The sequence below is a fragment of the Lingula anatina genome, chromosome 1 (genome assembly GCF_051362555.1).
Source record: "Lingula anatina isolate TDL-2025a chromosome 1, LinAna3.0, whole genome shotgun sequence".
Taxonomy (NCBI): domain Eukaryota; kingdom Metazoa; phylum Brachiopoda; class Lingulata; order Lingulida; family Lingulidae; genus Lingula; species Lingula anatina.
In genome coordinates, this window is record NC_141767.1 from 19,146,828 (window position 1) to 19,174,527 (window position 27,700).

General features: G+C 39.7%; 1 protein-coding gene across 4 annotated transcripts in view; it reads left to right on the forward strand.

Annotated features, from left to right (window-relative positions):
• LOC106177469 (cytochrome P450 3A24) overlaps nucleotides 1-27,700 on the forward strand; it is a 42,141-nt gene that overhangs the window by 6,160 nt on the left and 8,281 nt on the right. The window contains exons 1-2 of one of the 4 annotated variants that reach the window (XM_013560242.3): nucleotides 6,003-6,150; nucleotides 19,908-19,985. In XM_013560242.3, coding sequence (XP_013415696.2) covers nucleotides 19,927-19,985 — 59 coding nt within the window. In that variant the 5' untranslated portion in view covers nucleotides 6,003-6,150; nucleotides 19,908-19,926. Of the gene's footprint in view, nucleotides 1-6,002; nucleotides 6,151-13,474; nucleotides 13,637-19,257; nucleotides 19,634-19,907; nucleotides 19,986-27,700 lie in introns of those variants that run through there. The other 3 variants (XM_013560239.2, XM_013560238.2, XM_013560240.2) reach the window with 3 other exon arrangements.

Genomic DNA, 27,700 nt, shown 5'->3' on the forward strand with positions numbered 1-27,700 from the left:
TGTAAATCACGATTTTCTCTGTACAAAAAAGACTAATTATGATGTAATGAGCTCGATTCTTTCCAAAATTTCCCTCATTACAAGTGCGCAAAATGGTAAGAGAATACAACATCTAAAAAACGCAAGTAATAATTTCTACGAAAGCCATACTTGTGTTGCAGTGAAAAGCCTTGCATCATTACCGATGAGAAAAAAAGGTCGTATATTTTTTTACAAGTCATGTTATTATTCAGCAAAGATTAACTCTGTTTAACTCGCACAAGGGGTGGGCGCTTAAAACCACGCTGTTGTACTTTGTAAAATTATCCTACACGGTTTTGCAATTATTTGAGCTTATTTTTAGTAGGCGGAGGGCGTTTTGGAAGTAGAAATATTCTTCAAAACTATATGGGAGGTGTCGTAATTGACACAAAGTATGCTTATTATTTTACAATGCGGAGATATTTTGCTTAACTTTTACATCATGATTCATGAATAGGGTTAATGTTTTTGACTCGTATCACGAAAAACTGGAGCTTAATGTCTTGATCTTGCTGCGCAAAGGTCGACTAGTGTCAGTACTATGACCCCAAAACACACACGTGGGTCGCATCACTTTTTTTGCACGTGTAAAAGCACTCGGGGTTTTATCTTTAACTTTCATACAAAGAAATGCCGATTTTTTTGCCTTCCACATTATAACACATGAAACTGTGAGTGCATAAAGTGATTTTGATCCGGGAATGCCATCTCTTTGCTGAGTCCTAGCAGTGCAACATGGCCATAACAGTCAAAGACCTTTATTACATTTCAACTGTGTGACCCTGTCTAGAGTGTCTCGAAAAAAAGAGCACTTGTACCCTTATGCTTCCTGTATGCTCAATTTAAGTGTTAGTTCTTGGCATATCCAATAACAAAAACCAGCGTGCCTTATGGCTCACTGAGAAGAGAATGACATCAGACGTTATTCAGGTTCTGACTAAGGTCAAAAAATGCCTGCCCGTGTCAAAGAGCTTGAATATAAATTTGATTCATAAAGGTTTACATGTACGCATGTGTTCCTGGCAACACTTGTGTAGAAGTTTGCCTATCATATTCTTTTCGGTACCTTTCTGTGTCATATAATGGTAATTAATTGATAGGGGTCTATATTAAGATCTTTGGTTAAAGTTACGGGTTTTCTTTTTTTTCCATCTTCCCCTTTTTCTCTTAAAAAGCTTGTGCTTGAGTATCAAGTGCTACATCCTTCTAAAGCAACGAAACCATTATCTTGTCCAATAACTTGATTTTAATGTCAGTGAAAATGATGAGATTAAGCGGATATCCTGGCTCAAACAAGGTAAGAAACAGTAATATTAAAAACGCGTTTTTTTTTTAGTTATTTAGGGTTCGTATACTTATACAATGTAGGAAAATCCTGGGAAATCGAAAAACAGCTGATTTTTATTCCATCTCCTGATGATCAAAGACAAGTGACAGTGACAGTTTCACTCGATAGACAGTTTTAAGTCTGTTTGAAATACCTGTTGGACTTAATTGTATAGATATATGCAACCAGACAAGAATTATTCCTGAATTTAGGATATAAACCGTGCTGCAGAAAATATTAACTTGAAGACGTATTCATCAACTGGATGGTTATAAATTTATTTTCTCTTTTATATATAAAAGTGCACAAGATATGTTTTGAAATTACAAATGCAAAACTGAAAATCGTATAATTTTTTTTCATTTTGGTTAATTGGACATTTGGTATTCGTATCGATGCATGTAACCCGTGTTCCCGACGAGCTGTACTTTTGGCTGGACCAGCGGACGTCTTATATTCAGAAGAACTGAAATTCTTATGATGTAATTGTTGAGGCATCACATATCTGAGAATCGGCATGTTGGTGACAATAGTTCAGACCTATTTTCTGCCATCGGGAACGTGACAAAACTATATGTTTATGCATGAAATCTATTATACCAGGGAAACTGTATATCGCGTTTCTTATAGTAAACAGAATTGGCAAGTCATTTTCTGAATGTGATTATTCAAAGTCTATTTCAAGAACGCAAGCGATTTTGAAAGCAAATTTGTTTTTCAATCACTGCCTCATGCTACTATGAAATAGAGTATGAATCAAGTTTGGAGTAAATTTAATTACTTCCACCCTGAAGTCAGTGACAATAGTATTTATTTATAGCATGTGTTCGATGCAGTATCGACAACCCTTAAAAGGATTGTATATTTTGATTAAAATTAACAAAAGTTGAACTCAAAAGTTAACCGTTGAAATGTGAGATAGATTGATCTACGGCTTCAAGAATTGGCCTTTATTAATAGTCCCAGGCTGATTTGTCACCAGTGAAACGAGTCGTACCCGGCCAGCACGGGCATCGAATGAAAGGCCCCGCGGGCATAGAAGATGTTTTGCTAGGTGTTCCGCAAGATTCGGACAGTATTTCAGGTAAAAGTATATTGTAGTGTTATCTTTGATGAAGGAGAATGCAGTCAACGGTATTCCAGCATAATGTTCCTTCTGACTTGAATATGCTTGTGTCATGTAAAGGAAAATTTGCATGCATTCTTCGAAGGGCAGGGCCTTGTAAAACCCGCAAAACCACGGGCATCTAATTGATACCAAAAATCTAACAAGGTGATGACGTGGTGTAGATTAGGTAAGATCTGTTCAGAAAAGCCATACACAGTTGCCTGTCAACGAGAAAAATGCTCGGTATGGCGGGGCGAAATGGGTCAATATTTCTTCGACAAGCTTTAAGAAAATTTGTTATCCTTCGTTAACCCTGGCATTACCGCTGAAAAATGAGCTAATCATGATTTTCATTGACATATCCATTCAAGAATTAATATTGACAAAATTGTTAAAGAAATGTGACGGAGCAACTTTATTAAAAAGTCAACAAAGTAGATGAGGACAGTTGAGTGCAATGAAACCATACATAGTCAGTTTTCACTAAGTGCACTCGCCCGTCGAACCTCAATCAAAAATATATTCAATCAGCTGATGAAAATGAACAACATTTCATTTTAGCGAGTGAAGCTACCCGTGAGCCTAATCTATAAGAACGGCTCCTCTCTGAGGCGCTGAATTAGGCACCTCTTTTATCACATTAGTCCTAAACCAGACTCCAGTCCTAATTACAGTTATCATTTGTTTATAATATTACATAAACTACGTTTATGATAATATTTCCGTGGTGTAAAGGCGCTTGATACTGTTAGGTGCCGCCCAGTGACAGCCTCGGGGTCAAACGTCACCCTCATTGTCCCTTGGTCCTTCGCAATAACGCACCTCGGTGGAGGTTAGGAAAACATTTCACTAGGTTACAACTTGTTTGTTAATACTTTATATCGTAGAAATGGTCGATACAGTGCCAATGACCTCTTCCGATTTTAGCTACTTTTGAACGAGAGGTATGAGGATAGGCAGATTGAGGAGGTTCGCCGCATTGGGCATCTGGGAATTATTTCATTCACTACTCAACGAAAAAAATATTTTAGAGTAAGTTGTGGTAGGTTGGTTACTTTCCTGAGGGCTCACGTAATGTATCGGTCACTCTGTCCATCCGTGTTGGTCATACTGCGTGTGGGCTATGGTGTTGTAATACACTAGAGGGACTTTAAATTTGATGGGCAGCTGAATCCGTTCAAACGGCATAATGCAGTGTAAAACCACATCACCCGAAAGTGAGAATGCCCTTTATAGATTTAGAAGAACGAATCGGCTGTGTGGTTTTGGACGTTTGCAGGGATTATTTGTGAAGTGGCATCCATGAGTGGACAGGGGGGTAGTCTATAGTTTCTGTCACGACCAGCACCCATTTACATGGAGACCTGCATTTTACCAAAAAGTATTGACAGTATGCATTTTCATTTTAGTTATATAGTTGTACAATAATCAAATGTAACACCAGTGCTTGCAGTTTGGTGAACGCACGTGTAAGACCAGCGATTTTTAAGTATTAAAAGATGAACAGAAGGAAGTGAGGTGGAAAGGTTAATATTTCCATTTAATCAATTACACCTTTGTCCCATTAACAGGTGATATACTTTTAAAACACCGCTTTTTAAGGAGGGGGTAGTTATACACTGACTCATTTTTTGTGTATCATTAAAAAGTCACTTATCAGGAAAAAAACACAAAAAGGTTAAATCTGATCACACTTAAGCTTGAATTTGTACTTAATGTCCCCTTGTACTGAAAAAGACTGAAATTAACCTGGTTGTTAGAAATTGCAGTCGTAGAAACCAGTACACATTTTCAAAAAAAGGCGTAAGGACATTACTTTCATATTAAAATGATATTTGAGATATGTTTTTTATAGAAATGAAAACCCGACTCGTGTTGCGATGAATGAGTGCTCTCTAAGGTTATTTGGTGAAATTTGAGGGTAGTGCGAGCATTCAGTCCTGAAATACCCCTCACATCTCAAGCAGGTTTTATGGGATGTGGGAAATAGTTTATGCTTACGCCTGCGTTTGTGAGCTGCGAGCCGAAAGTAACAATAAGTCATACAAAGGTACGTTCTTTCAAAGGTTATTACCATTAATGCTAGAGATTTTCTTTTCAATTGCCTGCAGTCAAAGTGTTCCTGACTTATGAAGAGTCTATTAATGATAGAATATGGGGTGTGAAAAGGCACAACGCATCGTACTTAGGGCACAATGCCCTTAGTATAGTTTATCTTTGACTGTCAACACGAAACGCGATTTGAAAGCGCACCGATCACCACCAAGGCGTATTACGGCATGTCTCGAACAATACCTGTTTACCGAAATCATTTCAGCAAATTGTAAACGTGTGATTTTCTGAACTAGCATTAACTTGACGAGGAGGAGGTTGCCATAATTTCTTAGTCTCAAGTCTTTATTCTACTTTTTGATTCGCCACAATGCGAATCAAGCGAAATCGCTTTGCACCCAACCAGGTACAGTTGACCCACGACAGGCATTGACTGAATTACAAGGGATTCCACTTTAGATTTGAATTTAGATCGAAGTTAATGTTTTTCTTTTCTATTGACTCTTGTCAAGTGTTGATGTCAGTGAGGCGTCACTTTTTATCTAATCGAACCGAATTGCACAGGTACCCGGCTCAGCGTGGATTAGATAGGGCAGTACTAGACGACCTTTTTTTACAAGCGTGACGCAGACACGTGAAGTTAGGGAGAATAATTCTTAACGAAGCTGGCGACTGCCGTTAACGAGCTGCTTCAAAACGTTTTTTTTTTAATCTGGTAGAGAGAGAGAGAGAGAGAGAGAGAGAGAGAGAGAGAGAGATTAAACTACGTGTGGTATAAAAGGCTTGGTCAATCGCAACAGACCTCCTAACACGCATAAGAAAAGTTTTTCCACTGAACGAGGTTCAATAAAGTTTTTGCTCATTTTCACCGCCAATTACTTTCATTATCATTTTAACTACCGTTTCCAAATAACCCCCTGGCAATGCTTCCAATGTCATAATTCTCTTTTAAATTTTGTAAAGCTTCGTCGTCTCAATATTCGTTTCATCAGAGCTAGTTTTGTGGTATATTAAGTTCCTAATATATGCTTTTATTTTCTTTCGATTACGTATTAAATAACTCATACTTGATGTTGTGAAACGACTTAAAACAACAGTTGTCTCCGTGAACTTTGCATAGTGTTTCTGTCTAATTTGCCCTCATAAAGGGTAGCACAAGCTAAGTGACGCCTAGGCGGGCGGGTGTCTTTTTACACGAGTTGTTCAGTGTTACTTGCTTACAATCAGGCTTTAATCATGGTGTAATTTCAATTAATGCTGAATCGAGTTCGGGCAAATATGAAGTGCAAAATATTATTATTATTGGCATTGTGAATTTATGAGCCTTTTGTCCACTGCCGATCACCTCTAGCCTCTCCCTGAAAGGGCCGGGTAACTTTGCTCCCCTTAAGTAAAGTCCATTTCGACTCTGTTTATTTTTAAATACTAAAATTATTTACTGCTTGTGGATCATAGGCAAATACAATAAGACCTGCGAGAGGCACAGTCGGTGCATTTGGTACGGGAGAGGCCTCGCCTTATAAGATACTAACGAGAGTCCCAAAGTGCATAGTTAATTTGTGCCCACTCGTCCCGCCCGGTCATCGACGAGGTAACTGGTGCGAAGGCCTTCAACCAAGTGGGCGGCCGTAGTATAAAACAGGTGAGTTGGTTAAAATTACCGGTGCAGAATACCGGTGGCGTTTTTTTCCTCGCCATTGATGTCATGTCGCGCGAGCCTTGGTCGTTCGATAAAACAATAGGGTAATCCACTGTAGCAAGGACTTTTCTTTTGATTAGCGGGTCGATATTGTGACCGATTTACTCTGCAGTTTATTACAGAGGTACTCAAGGTCGACAAGTCCGCTTCTTATCGAATTGACTTTAGCTGTTGACAGGTTCTGCGTATAATAAATGACCTGTTGAATTTATTGGTTAAAGACGATCAGAAACTCCACCACTGGCATTGATCCAGACTAGAAATAGTTATCGCTACGCAAGGTTAGGACGGGTTACAGGGCTAGGGTGAGGTCTTTTGTCTAGGGCACTTAACTTAATTACTAGACTGCTCCATTTAACGGAATACCAAATAATTATTAACTAAATGTACGGCCACTGCGTACAACCAAATACACACAATACAGGAAATCATTAACTCTTGGTTGTTGCTAATAGTCAGTATAAGAAACAAAGGTACTGTCCCTTATCTCTTGCTAAATAAGATAGCGAATTAATTTTTACATACGTGATGTAAATCACAGTTTTAACGTTATTGCGTCAGGTAAGAATGTGATTAAAAGTTTCAAAGTGCTGAAAAAAATCAATTTTGATTCGGATGTACATATTAACTACTGGCAGAAAATGACGAAACCGTACCGTAGTCATTCACTTATTGTCAAAATGACCCCGTTCCGGTCCGATTCATTCTTTATTATAGCTAACGCCCTGATAAATATTAGTTTTGGATACACACAACGAACAGAGTTCACAATTCAACCTATTTTTGTCACATTAACGCGTTTTTTTGTATTCTTTCGTGACACGGGGTTATAAAGTTTTCCCCTAATTTGTAAACAAAATTACTCGCGTTTGTGCCCCTGTGGCAGACGATATGCTTGCCAGAAGGGCAACGACCACTCCCCATTTATTCTGCTTTGGATATTCCATTGATAAAGCTGTATCAATGATTCTGCAGAAACGATGGTTTTCAATCATCTCGACATTGATATAAACACTCATTTCCAGCTGTTAGCATTTTGGGGGATCAGATAAAAAGTTGGCAGGTACCAACGCCCCTGTCTGCAGAGAGAGTGACGTGCCTATGGCGGATGATTAAGATAGAATAGATCGTTTATTTTTTATTTAATGTGCCTTTTTACAATAGAGTGACGCAGGTAGCGCTTACTTGGGCATCCTGATAATGATAAATCTTAGTGACTTCATTAACCCATTTAATCGCCACCCCTGGTCCATTAAAAACCACGTGTGTACTGATTAAAACTTAGCATGTTGTTTTTCATTCTCCGCCTTAAATAATTACAAAACGTATTTGGGCATTGGAAAAATTTATAAAGCTTCATTTATCATTGGTTCTCCTATCACTGGCAAAAATTATCCTTAACTCCGGCAAATTGTGCTGAAAGAATCGCGAGGATATATGTGCATTGTAGAAGTTAAGAAGTTAGGCGAGGAATGATTGAGCAAGAACAAATATCGAAATATATATTTATACACATGCACGATTGCCTTATAAGACCTTGTATGATAAAAAGCGCCTAAGACCTCGGATCCAACATAAATTGGATCCTGGTTAAGCGATTCCTGCGGTTTAGGATTGATTTATAGTATCACCACAGATAGACATTTATATCCCACCAAATGAAGACTAGCCAATGTCTTTCTTAACCACACTGGAGTCATAGCTCCGCCGTCGGTTCGGTCCCATATGCAGAAAGCGACGGATGGAGGGGTGTTGATTTAACATACTGTACGTAAATGCTGCAATAAAGCACATATTTTGGCATGGCAGTCAACATGACAAAAAAATCGGCCTGGGGATTACTTTCCCGCTTCACCGCCAATCAAAAAAGCTAGGAGATCTTTATATTTTTACAGGTACTGATCATAAAGACTCGGGGTGGAGGGGGGGGGGAGGGGCGAATTATGTTATGTGACATCTATTATTGTTTCCTCAGAGACGGTCTCCCCAATGAGCGCTGTTAGGCGTTGCACTTCTCACATATTTTGTGAACTGGCCAGCATAACCGTCGTCACGGAAAATCAGCATACATGTAGTTGGCACGGTATTTCACGTACGTAGCACGCACTATTGTTCGGGACATACCTACATGGACTTCTTTTTGTCTATGCTTCCCCCGGTTGTCTATATAGACTAAGTTTTTCCAAGGTCCCATTGCATGTCAAGTGCGTGTTGAAATACACGTAAAACAATATAGGGATTAACAACTGACTCTGCCCATAGCTCTAGCTGCAATGTCAAACTTTTCAAAGCTAATAAGATAATAAACACAGCTCTTTTCACTGAGCTCTGTTCATAATTTACTCAGTTTCACTTCCCAACAATGACATTAAATAGCAACTTAATATTCCCAAATGTTTTACAAGCGAAGCACAATTTTGGCCCAAACAGAAACTACGCAAACTCAGGGTGAAATTTTTTGGGAAAAAAACTCCCAGCCTATCGGCTTCGTGTCTTCTGATAATGTCACGTAGTTTTTCTTGTCAAGTTACAGATCGTCAAGCGTGAACCCATTCAAATGGTCTTTTCACTGCAATCAGTTTGATAATCGAATCTTTCGCTTCTTAAAATATCAATTTTATGTGTTAAAGGCGGCTCTGCTTTAGCTAAAAATTCACTACACTGAGTGCAGTGTCACAAGCATGCAACACAGCCATACGTTAATGGCAGTTCTGAAATTAGCAGCTGCCGTGACGCTTGAAGTGCGACCTTAATGAAGGGAAACTGCATTTTATTTAAGACGACGAGAAATTAAATTACTTGTACCAACAAATGCCTGTTAAACTTTCAATTAAAGCAAAAGGGTGGAGTGAGACTTGCGCAACCTTCCCTTTTTTGTTTTTAGCGCTAATTTAGGTGTTATAACTGCTATTCGCATGGAGAAACACAAATGGAGAAGGGACAGGTCAAATCGTATTGGATGCTACACATTTTCTGCTTTCATGTTATGTTTAATTTTCTTCCACAGTATCTTAATTTTTCTAAATCCGATAATATTTTATGCTAGCCTATACATAGTCATGAAAAATTAACACAAATAAACAGGAAGGCCAATGTAAGCACTGTTCCTGCACATACGTCATTTCATCTTGTGGGGTATTTCTTGTGTATTCAATTTATCTTGTGAATGGGAAGGTGCAAATCCAAATGAATTATTTTTTCTCCCTCCAAAAAAAAACTTCAATTTTCAAATAAGGCTTTTTGTTTGTTGGTTGAAATTATTTAGGAAACCTCTGAACCCTTGAATTTCAAGGCGTATAGTTTGTATGAAACTTTGATGAATTTGACTCCAGAGATGTGTATAATTCGGGTATTTGCTTATTTTGTGAAACACACACACAATAACTGTCGGTTCACCTGATTCTTCCACCATGACAGATCTTGACAAGTCTTACCGACATGCGGGTGGGTTCTTATCAGTTTTCCCTATAATTTTGCCAGGTTTGACTATAATCAATATTTTACCCCTGATAATGAGCTGAATTCTGGAAATCTAGAAGGGTGTGCATTATGGGTCCTTGTCACACGATCTGCCGTCTGATTCATCACGGTGGCCTTATGATGCCTTGGCAGGTTTTTTTCACCATTATTTTATCATTTCACAAGTGGATTTATGCTTTGTTGTATAGTTAAGAGGCAAATGTTCCGCAGACAGTAGAAAGGAAAAAAAAACAAACAAATTCTTACATTTGAAGGTAGTTCGCAAAGCGGTGCAGCCGCTACGGCAAACTTGAATGTGTTACACTGGTTTAAGAATTTCAAAACAATAAGTAATTTACATAGAGATAATGTATGCTCACTCACTTCATAGTTCTGACAAGAAAAGGGTTTGAAATAAACCTTTTCAAAAGAAGTAGATAATCCTATTTTGATTCGACAAATAATCTCAGTGCATGGTTACTATACGGCCAGTGGAAGTCACATACAGTTGTAGCACAAGGGCATTGTTTTCGTTAAAGGTGGCTTCTTAGCCTTGTTTTCTGATAAATAAAGATAGAAATATCTTGTAACCAAGCACACTTAGTTTGTTATTACGTCCAAATATACAACAAATATTTTTGGAACTTCTTTCACCACTTCGATAAACATTTGTGTTTAGACGCCTACGTCCCAAAATGTTATGTGCTGAAAAGTGTTAGCGCCCGTAAGTATTTTTTAAATCAATATTGTTTTTCCTTTTTCATATCCCAAAGACATTTCAGATATGCACAGGATACTTAAGTATATACATAAGTATGTACATGTATGTTGTTTTTTCGCTTTGACATCTTAAAGGGTGGGTTTGAATTGTGATATATTTCCAAATATTTAGATAGGTATTTTTCGTGTTTCCGGGCAATGAACATGAGGCAGAAAAATTCCTATTACCATGGATTTAATTCAAATTATATATACTAGGATTCCACAATATAATATTATCCAAATCAAAAATGGGCATGTTCACTGAGAATGTTAAAGGTACATTTAATTGGCGACTTTGTTAACGTAAATCATTTTCTAACATTTACATGATCTGTTTAACCGCCGATGATATTTAAGCCACTGTTCTAAGCTTAATTCCCTCGTTTATAGAGATTTAACCAGTGAAACTTATAGGTTCTCCCCAAATCGGCGATTAAAGCTGTTGGATCGATGTCCGCGAGAATGCACTCGATCAAACAGATAATATCGGTGGTCTTTCGGCCGGATTTACGGTTAACGATTTAATTGTATTGTGTCATTATATATGGCAAGTGTCAGCGGATTCAAAGCAAGTCGATTAAGACGCTTTTATATCTTCAAATATTTGTTCTGCTTATGCCATGTACAGTCAACACGAGATATGGCGCACACTTCTGCCGCGTACATATTTCGCTCATCTGTGAACGTAAACTCTGGTGAGAACTCGGGATAGACTTATTCCGTTGTCAATAATAGATCGATTTTGGGCAGTGAAAACGAACTTATTTATCCAACTATGCGCAACAAAATGACTAAAATTGAATTTCCCCTGGGCTGAGTTTATGGGGCCTCTGTTGTCATAACGACAGTATCACCTAGTGCACTAGGTATTATGTGAGAAACCCCCCCCCCCAAAGATTTTTTCTCGTGGTTTACTATGTCATACCCTGCAAGCCAAGGCACACAGGTAGAGGAGCACGTGATTTTCATGAGGAACTAGCTTCCAACGTACTGTTGTAGGCCTACATGTATGTGGACTTTTCTCCCCGAGCCATCGTCTTCATGTCAGAGAGAACGGTATTATACAAGATTTCTCAGCAGGGCCTCCAAGATTAGCTTCTAATGATGGCAGAATGTAAACAAACACACCGCATGACAAGTGTCTGATGAAAAATATGATAATATTTAGAAAAGAGAACACGATTCGCGGACCACCAGCTAGCTGTGATGGCTTTCAAGCTTATTTCAAACACTGCATTTTGTTTTCACTCGAAGTAACCACAACAGCCATGAAGAAAAATACTGTCAAACTACATGGTCAAAATATCCATGTTTTTATTGCGTATCGATGTAGAAAGGCTAATCTTATTAGTTTGCGCTCGATACTCGTTCTATCAATATTACATTAGAAAATGTGGGATGAATTTTTTGTAAACCTTATCAAACGCACGAACATATTTATTTTTCGGAACTGATATCAATTTATGGTATTTTATCAAATAAAGAACTTCATACTCGTTTTTGTACGTCTATGTTCATTCCCAATATTTGCATGATCTTGCCGGTCCAACGCCAGGGCCAGGGCACGTGTTTTGAAAACCCGACAGATTACTAGTCAAAACAAACTTGTTAGCGTCGTCAGCTTGTCCCTCATATCTTTTAAAACACTACGATCATCGCTAATATTTTGAGAGTCAAGTAGCTGGCCACTTAGAGGAACGATAAGCATATATTGCCATGACTTTGAAATAAAAGAGCAATAAGAAATGAATGACTTATTGCCGCCTTTAGAATGATATGGCAAGCCAAGGTTCATATGAAATGGAGTGCTGACACCGTGTTTGGGTTTTATGTATTCATATATTTGTAATTCGTTTTATTTTAGGTTATTGGGCAATCAAATAAAGTAGTTACACAAATTGTTAATGGTTTTACACTTCATGAACCGAGGCGTCAGAACACTGACAGAGCATGAATGTTTTCTGGCAACATACTATACCGCGAAGACTTGTACAAATATTTACCGGAGTGCATCAACGATCGGGAAAAAATACTTCATAGCTCAAATATCCGCATTCCTGTGGTCTAGAAGTCACTTCAGAAGGGGCTGATTCTCGATATTAATGAAGGACTGAAAGAGAGAGTGCAGTAAACAGAGGGCAAGTGCTAGATGATTAGCGTAACCCAACCACCTACTCGAGGTTTCAGTACAAACTTCCTCGCTGCTTGTATTTTACTGACTTTTACCTATGTAGGTTGCGTGCGTATTCACGGTTCCTTACACCGATTAGTCATTTATACACTGAACAGAGGGCATTTTTAGCACTGGAAAACAATTACGCAAAGAAGGATAATTTCTTGTATAAAACAAGTTCAGAATTTTGTTTACCCTGTCAGTCTTGACGTAGTTCCTTGTAACTGTGCTTTGTACACGCTAGATGTCTTATGGGGTTGGGAAAAAAGATGAGCCCTTTGCACGCCATCCTTAGTAACAATTTGAACGTAGGGGACGAGCAGAAGGCATTGGGTTTATGAGCGAATGTGTGCGCACTTTAATTAAATGGCACGCACAGATTCAGGTGGTGAAGTTAATTAATGACTGATGATTTGCTTATTGGTTTTGGATAGAGCCTTGTATTAAAGTCACGAAGGGGCGCGAAATTATTGATACAGTCGCCAAACAAGGTGTAATAAAGCATTGATTGTATGCTACAGGTACTTGTGCATGGTCATGGAATGAACTTTGCTTTACGTTAAAATGACCGACCCCGACAAGGTGTTAGAGTCAGTTGAGGGTATTATGTCCATCCCCAGCTGTCCAAATATCGCCGGACTGTTAAAAGCCCAGCCGTCAAGCAAGTGACTGGAAACAATGAAGTGCTTTTTAACCTTGGGTTCGTCACACCCGCTAAGGAAAATAAATGTAGAGGTGTCAAGCGTTACCCGTTCCATGAAATCTGTCGCGTGTCGACCACCGTGTGCGAAAGCTTTGTATACTGTTGGCTGACTTATTAAAATCGCACCTTAATGAATGTGCACCGAATGACCCTTGTATCCCAGCATGCACAAGCCTCTACGGATGGGGTGTATATTTAAGCTTTGATAGACAAACAGGGGTAGCACTACGTTTGTCGCATTCTATCATATAAAGAAGACACCGCAGATTCGTGTCCATGACAGCATTTTCTCTTGAAGAATCAGCACAACTGTTTATTTTACTCCAGCCGACGTAAGTTATCTTTTTAAACATTTATTTACCGTGTAATGATTATAACTGAGGGGGTTTCGAGGTACGCTCCTGAGATTTCTGTTTACAACAAATTAAATCAAATAACTCTCAGATAAAACATGCGTACATGTAAACTATATTATCAAAGTGCAGCACTTGAAGATCTAAACCAGATTGGAGGGGGCGAGATATTTGTGTGGTTTAAGATCCATACTCATCTACGGTACTGTTGAAGGAGTGATTGAATTAATTAAGATTTTTAGAAAATGTGCGATGGTTGTAAGTGCAACTGAACACTTTTTTTCTAAAAAAAAGATCAACAAGTGTCTTGTTTGATGCGAAGACCCGTAATCGCGTTATCACGCCGCCTTCATTTTTTTTTTTTTTTTTTTTTTTTTTTTTGCGTAGTACTATAAAACCCATTCAAATAACAATCCATTTTTATCAGCAAGTAATAATCTAAGGGTCTGAGGTGATATTTGCCTTACAATGATATGACAGCTCTTTTACTCTCGGGGCGGAAGGTGCAAGAGACCTTAAGGGAAACCTGAGTCTCTTTTCTTGCTGCTTGATTATATCGACTATATGTGAAAATGCCTTTGCAACGCTGAATTACGTCCGTTGTAAAATCTTAGAACCATACCTATTATTGGAGTGATATAAATTTCTGTTTTCTTTACCAAAAGCAAATGTTTTTACTACCAACATTTTATGACATGTTTCATTTCAAGTTACGAGTTTGACTCCAGTTGTCAATCATTGACGTCTGAGTCAGATATTTGGCAAGAAACACGCTTTTCAGATCCAGCGCAATTCCTTATTAGTCCTCATAAAGTAGAAGACGGGAAACTGACGAAGGAAAGCCTTCTGAAGTCTTTAACCCCATCACTCATTCTACACCTCGAGGGGCTCGCGGTTCTCCTTTTCTTGTGTCTTGGGAGCAAACGTGTAATCACAGCGTAACGCAGGCTTCATCAGCAAGTTAATTATCAGGGATTAGGAAAGTTCAGTGCGTTTAATCAAATTGATGTTGGATTAAGGTGTTTGTTCTGCTGCTCATTTTCATTAAATAACCATACAGGGTCTATACCTCAAATGGAAAGTTACTGCTGTCCAAGAGGGGCGTGGGAGACATAAAAGCCATGGTAGAAAATAATGATAAATACCCTCTAATATCTAGTTAAGTAAGTACCCGATATTAAGGATTAAAAATGTACTTGTTTTTGGCTGAAGTGACCGGCGCCTGATGAAGAAATGTAACGTTCCATTAACCTTTTCACTTCTGATATTTACCCCAGTGTTTACAAGGCTGAGACCTTTTTGGATAGTGCATGCCATGCATAGGCTGTTCTTTCTGCTATCTTGACATGTTGGCAGGCCGAGGTTGTGTTACACCTACCCCACGTTTGGGCTCAAAGTCATTCAGTGGCTCACATCTTGTTTTGATTGAATTATGGCCGACAATTGCAGCGCATCCGATAGGACGTGAGATAGATACCAACGGAGCACGTTGCCGACATAACAATGCCAGAAACTGAAAGCTTTGCCTGGCCCCCACCCTTAGATACGATACTTATACGTTGTCATGTATACAACTGCCAAAAAAAGTTGACGTTATCAAATGGATGCTGGCCCTAAGGCACTACGCAAAAGATGTCTCCACTATTTGCCCTTGCTTCAAATTGCTCTTTCTATCGAATATCTCAATAAACCATAAATATGAATAGGCAGGAGGGAGCGATAAGGCATTTATTTCTTTAGCGGTGTCTTGAAAATTATGCAACGCGGGGTTGACAGGTTGCCACGGGGGTTCATTTAGAAGTTGACCAAATTTATATCAATATTGACTATTCGGACATGGCAATGGTTGTACAACCGCGGAAGAAAAGACCATAAAATTGCTTTAAGCTTAACGCAATGTGCTAAGTGTATTAAGGATATGTAAGGACTGTATTCAGTTGACAAAATCACTCTATAAAACTCTAATGGCATTAACAGATTTCGTATTGTTGATCTCGCTTGGTGGCATAGGTAAAAGGGATATCATGTCTGGGCGGTGGGGACCTGGGTTTGGTGGGAGTTTCATAATCACACGTTGATGGATATCTCAGGCGCGTGAAAGAGCATTAATATAAATGACAGGGCCTATAAAAGCAGCCCGATGTGGCATAATTACAAAGGGGGAGTACGCAAGAACTTTTTATGACACCTAGTTATCATATTAAGTTTGTCCTTGACGCTTAGAAAGATAATGCACACTTCTAGAGAATGGGGGGTGGGGCCAGGGAGCCGTAGGGTGGACGAGGCCGTTCAAATTAACATCAATGCGAAACATTAAATGTGACGAGTTTATTGTAATTAGAGTAAGAGTTTATTTTAATAAACCTGATGTTAGGAACGTACTGTGACTTATATCATCTTAGTTTGACAAACATCGACACTGATAAGAGTTTTGTGATAGACAGCTCGCCAAAATACTAGTGCAAGGCTCCGATTTGTATTAGCTACCAATGCCTGCTTCGTAATTACCGACTGTCAATCACAGGATTCGAAACCCACCCGCTTAATCCATCTAGATAATTTTGATTGACACAAATTGTTTTTAATAAGTGCGAGGCATGTTCTCTTCAATAAGTGACGACGATCAAATGACTTTTCGCTAATCGGTAAGGCTGGGAAGAAAGATAAGAGAGGTGGCAGAATACAAAAAAATCCAATTTATTTCGTAGGTCACATTTCTTGCCCTTGTGTTAGAACGTGGATCGGACCACGCAGAGCAAAGGAATATTTCTCAAACTGACTAATAAACACATGTTGTTATTTCCCTAAAACGACGAGTGTAGAAAATGTTTATTATGTTTATTTAGAAAGATGAGTGCGTTGCGTTTTTGGTCCGCGTGATGCGTGCCGTTCTGTAGCTTAGGGATTAGGACAGTAAGTAGTTGCACTTGGGCCAGTTTTAAGGATGGCCTGTTGTGGACCTGATGACCAGATGTAATAATAATTACAAGAATGCAAATGATAAGTATCGATGTCCCGTCCAAGCCAACATGACGCAACATCTGCAAATTAAATCAAGATTAAACTCGGGTCAACTGAGTGCGTTTGCCACTCCGCATGAAAGCACCATAGAAAGTACTGTGAAGCATTGATCATTGCTGGTAATGGTATTGTGACGTTACGTGGGGGAAGAAACATAGTCATTCGAATGCTATCAGGAATGAACGATTTGTGAAATTATTCTACCCAAATCTGGGCTTGACCACTTCATTCTTAGAAATCATCAAAGAAGATTTTTGCTAAAAACAAAAAGAAAAAAGCCTTTGGGGGTGATCGTTCGGGTGCAAATGTAAACGCAATATTCTGATTTTTCTTGGTAACAGATATATGCAGATATGTCTGAAAGTCACAAAAATAGATACCCAGTTGCACGCACTCACGCGCAGATGTTCCTATTGAACACGTTCTGTCACAAAAAGATCTACGAGGGCGCCAAATGACAACCATATCACAACGTCGACAGTTCAATTCGTCAAAAAAATCTTGGATTTGATCCACCGCTAATTTACCACATAATTGTACTCAACAAATCAAATTGTTTTGCTAACCGCCATTCAGAATTATACGACAAGGCTAGATGAGTTTGGAAGCAAACAACCCTCTCCTCTGACCTCAGAGGCCACGAAAACCGCAGTCATTTGCTCACGTACACGGTAGGGTCTGTGACGGTCTCCACATTACCACCACTAGGGCTCCAGACGACTAACCAAGGCAAACCATCCCTAAATCATTGACGTCCAGAGTTGCCATTTAACACGCGCCCTGCTAGAACAGGGCCCGCCACAGACAAGCACGCACACGTAATGAGATTAGATAATTAAACATGGAATGATTAGCCATGTTATTTTATCTTGAATGGTTTTATTTGAGATCAGGTTAGAATAGGGGAGAAAGGGGAGGGCTCCCAAAAAAGAATGAGATAAATGGCAAGCGACAGGCTCTTACATTTCTAAATCGTGTTATCCGCCCCCGAGACCATCGGCAAGTTTTAGTAAGCAGGCGGACTCCCTGAAAAATTACTAACTAATAGGAGAAATGGTGAAGAATCACTGATGAAGAAAAACGAACTCAAATAATGTTCTTTTAGTGTGCCTCTACAGAAGAGGGTTACTTAGTGTAGAGAAATTTGCATTACAAATCGTTCGTAAAGACCCGTGAGCGATCGAAATCATGTAATCCGCTTAAAGTTACCCAGGGGTTTTTAAACGGGCCGAGGAGTGTTTTCAAATACAAGCAATTCTCCATAAATTGGGACATTATTCTCTTTATGAGCCTAAGTGCTTAAAAGGATTCAGATACAAGGTCTGCGTTTGCTTGCTGCTATCGCTTCATACAGCTCAAGAGCTCTCATGACGGCAGTACTGTTGCGTCGTATTTTCCTTTAACACACCTCTTTAAAATAAAGCTTTTTTAGCAAATGAATAATGCACCTGGCCATCAATGGAGAAAACGAACACTTGAAGTGCGGCGAGCTCTAGCTTGCAAGAGGAACAGACTAGAAGGTGTATGTCAATCATCTTGTGACGGTCGCTGGGAAAACAAAGGTGTAATTGTACGCGACAAGTTTCTCTTCGGTTTCAGTTTACAATCCGAACAAACAAAGCATGTGTACACGCTTTCACTAAAGCTTGTATATTGACCGGCCGTACGTTAGAACACGGAAATGCGTTTTCTCAGCAAACTGCCCCATCGTGCACTAAGACAGGTACGCTAATACTCTTAAAAGAGACGCACGAGGTACGCGCCCCGGGGGTCCGAGCCCCAGAGATGGTGTCCGAGGTGATGGGCAACGGCTGGTGGCACGCTCAATGCCCTGGCGTCCCATCCTAAACTAGGGTTCCCACAGGGGGTGGGCTCGGGTGCTGAGAGCGTATTATCCCGTATAGAAAACGCACTAGGATCTGGCAGTGACTTTTTTGATAGACGTGAGGGAATCTTAACTTAGCTTGTAGAAATGCCAATCAATCGACTGGTAGATTGTCCAAAAATCAGCGCGCGTTTAACTAAGGATTCTGTTGCATTTTGAACATCCTATCTGGCAAGTTGCAGGACTCCGCAAAAATGCGCGTGCACTTTCGATGTGCCAAAGGCCTCCAAGAGCAAATCACTAGATGAGCAGGCAGGTGTCTGTTAAGACATTCCGGAGAAAAGTTAAGTGCTATCGACCTCTACTGTTTTGGCAGTGAGCAAGGCAAATCTCGAAGGATATTATGCTAAAATTGATCTTTAGATGATAACAAGCCAATTTTTGGTAATGCAGTTTAAGGACATCATCAGCGTCATGAGTGCGAAACAGACAACAGCGATAACACTAACAAAACCCACTCCGGGGGCCATTCACTCGATTTATTTCCATATATTTTTTTCGTGTAAATGTGAGTAGCGTATAATTCTTCGTGCACGTGCCTACTTAAATCTTTAACACACTGTGCATAGCAATATTTGTTCTCTGTTCAATGATGCATGGCCGTGGGGCTGTACTTAACCCCACCACCTTTTGGACGAGTTCACTTTGTCCTTAAAGTGTGTGTAGGGCACGGGGAAGTGCGTGCGCATGCAGTAAGTGGTTCTCATCATTTCGGAGTCCCCAGCGAGGCGGAGCGCTTGTCAACCTGTGCCAAATTGATCAATTAACATACCACAAGGAAGCTTTCAGACCATTGGTTCCATCCTGCACCCCTAGCACTGTCAAACCAGCGGGCCTTATAAGCCGGGGCTCTTAGTGGAGGGATCAGATTGTGCATCCACGGTGCACAGAAAGGACGGACCGTCATAGATAGTCGTCTACAGTAGTATACCACATATGTAGAGATAAAACGTCGACCCTCGGTTAACTTATTGCTGCTAAGATTTTTTTGCTGTGATATATTTTTTTTCCTGCGCAAGTAATAGTTAGGCATTGTCTTATCGAAGTCTCCGCTACAATTGCACATTTTGGTAAGTGGTACTTGTGTGCGTTTCTCCGTTATTTCTAGATTGAAATTGGGAAAGGATTCCCAGGTTTACTTAATTGTCAATTTGGCTATTTATAGTGATGTGGGTATCTTTATTTTTTAAAACGGTAATCCATGTCAGGTGTGTCACCGTACTTAAAAGCATCGCACCCGAAGTGAACGCTCAGTCGGGTGGTGGAGATAGCGGATTATATGCGGACATACCATCTCATCTTAGACTTAAAACGCGATAACACTTTTCTCTCTAATTGTTTTAGGTCTGCGAACTGAGAAGAAATGGGGGTCATCACGGTCGTTTTGGTGGTAGGAGCTATAGGCTTAAGCTGCCTTTATTGGTAAGTAAAACTTAGATTTATCTCCTTTTTGCCAAGCAGTCGTATTATGTGTAATAATGCATATATATGAATGGATCTTTTTGTTGAGGGTGAGAATTAATTACAGGACTTTTTGATCCTCTCGATGCTTTACTTTCTTGACGAGACACCTTTAAACACAATATAGGCCTCTGAAGTGACAGTCGACAGAGCAGAGCCATGTCATCTAGGTGTGATGATTTTGCCCTTCGGTTCTTAAACCGTTCATTAGGGTGGTGTCGGTTACACAATATTTTGCCACTTGTCTGTGCATCGCTCGTGTCCGAGATTTCGGTTTCTCATTCTATGCTCCACGGTGCAAACTTTTATCACTAGTGATTCAGAGTATTATATGCTATAACACGTACATGTTAGTTATATTATTTCTTTTACTTAACAGAATGATAGCATTAGCGGGTTTAAACGACTTTTTAAGACACGCGTGAATATACATAGAAACCAACAGGGAATCGATTATCCCTCTCCTACGTCCGAGGAATTAATAGGGAAGTGACCGTTGGTCATCTGGCTTATCAGCCGGGGTTTTTCCGATCAGTTACATTTATTAGCTCACCAAAGGGATGCGCCTTTAATTGGATTTTGCATGGATCCTTGTAACTAATGCACGCTAATGCACAAAAACCTTGTTACACAAATAAACTGCTTATAACTCCCCCTTGGTGTATTACCAACTAATTGGCAGGAGCTTCACGGATGGATTTGGAGATTTGGTTTTCAACCCCACATTTTCAGTATCGATTCATCATTAAGACAACACTTTTTTCGATGACCTCTAAGGCAGTTCGCACGCGGGATCACTTGCACTCACGGTCTAGGTAAATAACCTGCTGAAATCGGAATTCTCTCGTACCTCGGTACGGTCCCCACGTGTCAGCGGTGCGGGGTAGGATGCACTTGGCATTCGCCGAGTGCATTTCACGCGCCCTAAATAGCGCTCCACTTCACCACAAGACACGAAAACAAACCATGGAGATTTCTAAGAGTAATGTGAAACATAAATGTTTATAATTCACTTGTCGTAATCTTTTAGGACTTAGGGCAGTCAATATGCACTGTGGATTGCTTTGATCGCTCTTATTAGCTCTAATAGGAGCATTAAACCGTTGGTCACCACCGCGCGAGATACTTAAGGCAGTTTTCCCATTGTTTCTAAGTGGTCTCGTGGAGCCATGTAAAGACAATTGACAGACCTTGATGACCACTGAACCTTCCCCTTTAGACGCCAGAAGAAAGTTTATTGCCTTTATTAAAGGCCGAGAAATAAACAACAATGACTCCATGTCCCTGATATATGGCAAGGGAGCGGGCACTGCCATCCCCCTTCCTTTTGAGATCAGAAATTAAGGACCAATTTACTCACAGCGCTTCTACCGAGTTTGGTGTTATGTAAAATGGCCCTAAGTTTCTCGCCACAATAAATGTGGTTACACACAATCAGTAAATCACCCATTAAACTTCCAAAACATCCACAGTCATTCCATTAACATTTACGGGATGAGAATACCCGCCAACACACTCTTAAGTACTAACCAGGGACGATGAAATGGCCCAGAGCGCCCAGCATAGATACTGACATTTAGGTCTATTCTCCATTTAATCTATTGGCAAATGATTATTTTCGTCAGAAATAAACACTGCCATTTGGGAGGAAATTGAGAGAAATAGCTTAGATTTAGTGAGCCTGGCTTCCTTTTTTAGTGTAAAAATATAGATTTTTCTCCGCCTTCATGCTCCGCCTTACTCCTACTTCATTTAATTTCATTTAAAGCGTCATGACCCGATTTACTTAAATTCCCCACAAAACCAGTGCGCTGATCCAAGCAAATAAAGTAAAAACAAGAGGTCGTTAAGTAACAAATTATAATTGTAAACAGGCTTTTTTGAGTGAATTCAGCACCAGCTGATGCAAGGGCAGCACTCGTGTGTGACATGAGATTTATGAGAAGAAATGCCGATAGTGTCAACAGAATTGCCGTCATTTTTACGCACATTTGCGTTTCTGGCAGCTCCGATAGGCTTGATCAAATTAGGACGAAGCCTCTAACTAAACGAGGTACGAAGCATGAAGTCATTGTATCCACTGGCACATAATAGACCGTGATGATGCTGAACCTATGGAAAGAACTGGTTTAAATTGGAAGAAATGAATACTAAATGACTATTTTCAAGTAAAACTGATTGCCGTGTATCCCCGAGAGTAGCGGATCACGCAAATTTCAGATTCCGCAGTTGAGGAAAGTGCCAAAGTAGAAAGCAATACCACAATTTTATAAATAGTATTTTTGGTTTATTTTTACTCCCTGCGATACGAGAAATGGCAAATGTCAGAGATAAACTCATTGAATTTCAACCAGGGAATGGAATTACAAAATGTAACGATAAAAGACCAGAAAAATAATAATAACGATGAACAATAATAATAAAATAATAAGCCGCGCAAAGTGACCACGTTTGTTCTTACATTTCAACAGATGAATAGTTTTTTTCATAGTTTTGCAAACTTCCTACAAACCATTAAACCCTTGCGCAATGTTTGAAGAAACAATAGGCAGACGACTAGCGGACTGAGACGCTCTGGCGGGATCTGTCAGCGTCCCGGGAGATTTGACCATGGTTCTCTGCGGGACTTTGACAGCTGGCAACATCCCATTCAATTTTTACCCGCTCACCTCTCGCCGCCCCCTGCTTAGAGCCGAAATCATCTCCCGTGTTCGTTTTCTACTTTGGACTTAACATGAGAACTATTTCAAACTCTGACTTCTACTTTTATGCCCAGCAGGTCTTAGAGACAATTGACTTCACATTAGTATATTTTCCCTTTCAAATTAAGCCCTTTCAATCCTCACTTCCAATTTCTTGGTAAAAATAACACAACGTTTGAATACGTATACGATATTATTGTTTTTTGCTACCAGCTCAAAATGTTCTGTTATGTAATGTTTTCAGCCTTTATTTCATACGTTAACCACTTCTGGGAAACTCATTCTGTATCAGATAAAAAACATTAATTAAACAAAGTGCCAAAATTCTGAACAGCTTGATCGATGACTCTAATTACCACGGTGAGAAATGCACACACAAGCAACAGGTGATCCAAGTACCCGGCGAACAATCGACATTTTAGTTGCCCTTTTCGACCTTGCAGATTCTCAGGAGGCATTTCAGCTACTCGTTTTTCTCACATAATCACTTCTTTTGGCATTTATAACGTGGATCTTCGAAAAGAGATGCGATATGATTAATTGCGGAGCAGCGTTAAGAGCTAAACCACCTGAAACCTTTAATAAATATCTACGTCCACTGCGCCACAGCTGACTGTATGGATTATTGAGGAAGGGGTATCACCGCATCAAGCGAAATTCACTACAGATTTCAGCTAACTTACGAATATTTATATATATAAGGACAATAGTTTCGCGAAAATAAAATACATTTCTTTTCAAGTCATATGGCTGCGCGGCCGTCGGAAAGATGGTGAAGGTGCCCTGATGATGAAAGTGGCGATTTGTGTAAAGGGAATTTATATTGTTTTTGTGGTAAGCCAATAACAGAAAATTAGTTTTAACAAGCCAGAATGCTGTTTCTTATTCTATTTGAAAAAGAAAAGCCTAAGCTAATTAACTTAAAATGTTTTCAATTATCATTGTTGGTAATGGAAACTTGTGTTGCCTAACGTTTCACAGACGTCTTAACACTTGTACTAATCATGTTTTGTAGCCCAGAATAGCTTCATGTAAGAAATATGTAACAGTGAAAGCTTTAAAAAGCTGCTGGGGTGAAAAGTGCGCTGTTTTTTATAATTACTTGGGTGTTATGGGGCATATTACAGACTCGATACTGTTTGTTCAGGTTAGACATACCCTCCCTCCTGTGAAGGGAAAACTTACACGATATATCATTTTAATCTCGTATGGTCACTTGCACGTATGCATCCCGCCTCCAAGGGTGGACACAATTTCGGCAATTCACGACCTTTAATAGTTTCCTTCCCGTACCGGAACACGATGTTATTCTTGATTTTTGAAACGAATTTTTCAAGCCAATTTTTTATTAAGTAAGAACCAAAACGTGTCGTAAATCAGGCCTTCCTTTTGTTAACCGGAATACGTTGCTTGCTTTCGAGTTGTGCGTATATTTTCAACGATAACTGAATTTTAGAGCAGAAAGGTTAGGACAACGGTATAACACACGATAAACAACACAATGGCTTTGTGTTAAAAGGCCTGGAGGAAAATATTTCTAGAAAACCATAACAAATTATCGGAATTTTATTGAATAATGATGGTACAATGTGTACCACGAAAAGCTTTCAGCGTTTTTAAAAAGGTTTGACGTGTTGTTAATCAGATCTTTGCGGTATTAAGCCAGGTTCATAGCGAAATGTCTGTTTACTTAATACTTCACTTAAAGTTCACTTACAAATCAGAGCCAGCTCCAACAAAATATCAGATTTATCTGCATAACGATACACTTGGCAAGTGAAGCTGCCTGGCTTATGTATATATTTATTGCTTATTTTTGTTCCGTTAATATTAAACTTTTACTTCAATATTTAGGTATTTTACTTTGCCAAGGGCCATACCCCTATAGCTACCCAGTCCTATTCAAGAAATGACCAACGAATTGCACTGCTTGAAAATAAACAAATGTATGCGATGATCGCCAAAACTCTTTGTAAACATTGGATGCAAAGAAAGTATTTTCAAATATATTTCCTAGCAAACGGGTGCAGCTATGTAAACATGGTTAACTCCTTTATTCAAATTAAGTGCGTGTAATTATTTGATAACACTAATTAAACAATTAACAAAGAAAAGGGTTCCAAACATTCGTGTTTATTCAGTGTATTCAGTGTTTTGACGCATCACCGTGAAAGTACTAAGTTCCGATCTCTCCAAATTTAGTTCCCTGTGCTTGTCCTTCGTGCCGTGGTCTGAAAACGGCGCAAGGGGACAACACGGGGTAACTGGTAACTATTTCAGACCCTGCACCAAGCGAACCTCGCTTGCTATGGCTGCTCATCCCGAACCGGGTCCCCCCCAACACCTATAGCGACCTGTTACGTTGCAACTAGCTTTGAAAACACTCTGCAAGCCTTAACTGCTTTGGTCATTGAAGAATGCACCGAGTGACACTGTAGAAGGCATGTGAGATACATAGTAGTATGCGCGCCGGCACGAAACGTTGCACTCAGATTGATAGCCGACCTTGTTACCGACGTAATGCCCCAAATTTGAGAGAAGCACAGAAAACCAAGCGTTTGATGATACCAGTTTTTGCCCTTTTTAATTTATTTCAGTTTGTCATCAGAAAGTTTTTATTTTTGTCATTCGAGGATTGATTCAAACGTCCATCAACTGGTCATCGTTTGACTGAAGGTTTCCTACCCTCTCTTGTCCAGTTATGGTCACAGTAAAGTTTATTACAAGGTCATATAAACAAAGGTACACTGCACCGGTTGACTCTAAACTTTTCCCATCTTCGCCGGGTAATTGATAATATGCGTTGTGGTATCTACTTTGATTAGAGGAATAGGCCTAACTAGCGATCGACACGCATTGTTTTTTAGCAAGTCTCTTTTGGTCTCATTTTCACGCCGATATTCAGCACATGTTACAGCGATTAGGGAAATTTGTTTATTTCGCTTTGATGAGTTTAGCAGCAATAAGTTATCATGCATAGCAGGAACGAGTGCAAACCGCGGATTTTTACCCCCCTCCCCACACACACACATACACAAACGCACATGATACGTGTTCCTGTGAACGAAAATAAAAAAAATATCAGAATTTATACCAGGCAGATATCAATACCAATGTGATTTTTTTTCATGACGTCGGTGAGCGTTTTGTCATGTTTTGATACGTGACTAAAGGAATTTGGAATGTTCAAATGAAATTGAATGAACATGAGAAGGAAGTATTACAGAAATTGACCTAATCTAAATTTAGATGATTATAACACTTGTTTCCTGGGTCGCATGCGTTCCAGTATGTGGACGCCAGATTTGCCATTTTGCTTGTTAAATTTTGAAGCATTTTTCGTGGTCAGAGGTTAAGTGAACCAATCGATGGAATCTTAACCTCTGACACTTCTGAACCATTTCGTCCGGTTCATACGTAAAACAGAACCGCGCACCCGTGTGCCCCAAATTTTCCACCAAACAGATGGCTTGATCCTTATCCACATCTATCACTTAGTACTACTAATATCAAAAAGTAGTGTCGCTGTTCAGGTGTTCCCCATAGCCCATCTGGAAAACGCATTTACCGCCACTTGCTGGCTTACAAATGCACCTTTCCATATGTACTGCGGTCAACAGGGGGAGATGTGATTGTTTTTCTCTTTGAAATCTGCCTCTTGTACGCAGCCTAACAAATGATTTCACTTGTAACCCCACACATTTATTTTGTAGTAAACAAGACCTGAATGAAACCTCGGCTAGGTTGTTTATTCTGATACCCACGGCCCTGTCTTATAACAGACGCGGTATTGCAGTTTTGCAGCGCGATCTGGTTAATTGTGTGTGTGTGCTTTAATTATCCGTAGCATCATATATTCTGTTGTCCTTATTGAACTAAATGCACCCGGAGTTGGCAGGTTTCTATGTAGTGCATAAGGAGAGCGTTCTCACCTGCTGCTGTAGGTAAGGCGAAATACCACAGCAGCACGTCTTATCCTAGTTTCTCCAACCCTCTCCATTTCTTATCATAATCATCGATACGGGCGCTTATCTTTCTTTACTCCTGGATGTGGAAACGATTATTTACTCCGTTTCCTACTTTGAATGAATCTGAGACACTAGACGGCTTTGATGTCGAGAGGTTTAAGAAAAAGTCTGACACTTGAGTCACTTCCCTCTAATGTGATCGGTTGAGAAATAATAATTTGAAGGCGCACGGGTGACAGGTTTATCGTCGGTGATCTCATTTCAAGGTATTCATTCATCATGTATGACACATTACACGAAAAAGGTGTAACTCCAAAGAGCAGTAGAGTTCAAAGTGATGCGGCAGCTTTTTGTCCGTTAATCGTCGGTAAATGCCCATAGCTGGAGCTCAAGTTTATGTCACATGGAGTAAGTTAAGAGGTGAAGACCTTGTGCATTGAGGAACGTAAACGCACAGTCGTATGAATACGAAGTGGAGATATATTGGCAGTGCAAAGCGATTAGTGTTAATGTTGATACTTAAAGGAACCGATTGATTTAGAATTTTGAAACACCTGGCGCGCACAATGTACACCTTGATGCATTGCGTTTGGAAATAAAAGCCCATCCTAACCCATTTCCCTCACGAGAGCTATCTGCCCCTTGTAACACGCCGACACTTCCTTCCTATTTACAATAACCCCTTTTCGCGTTTAACCAAGGGGAGAAATAGTAGCGGAATTCTGAATTATTGTCTCGTTAAATACGGTTGTGTACGGTACGCACAACCTTTTGTGTGTATAGATAGGGATGCACTTGGTCGATTGCTCTGGAATGCAGATGTGTATGTAGGCGTACTGACAGAAAAACAATACTGCATTAATCCACGCACTTAATCGATATGCACTGGGGCAATAACAGTCTCCTGATGACCCATTCCACTCACGGCCCAAATAAGAAAAAGGTGATATCTTCATGACGTCATTTACTTACACCGTTTTGATTGGTCTGAAAGTTTTTTTGCCAT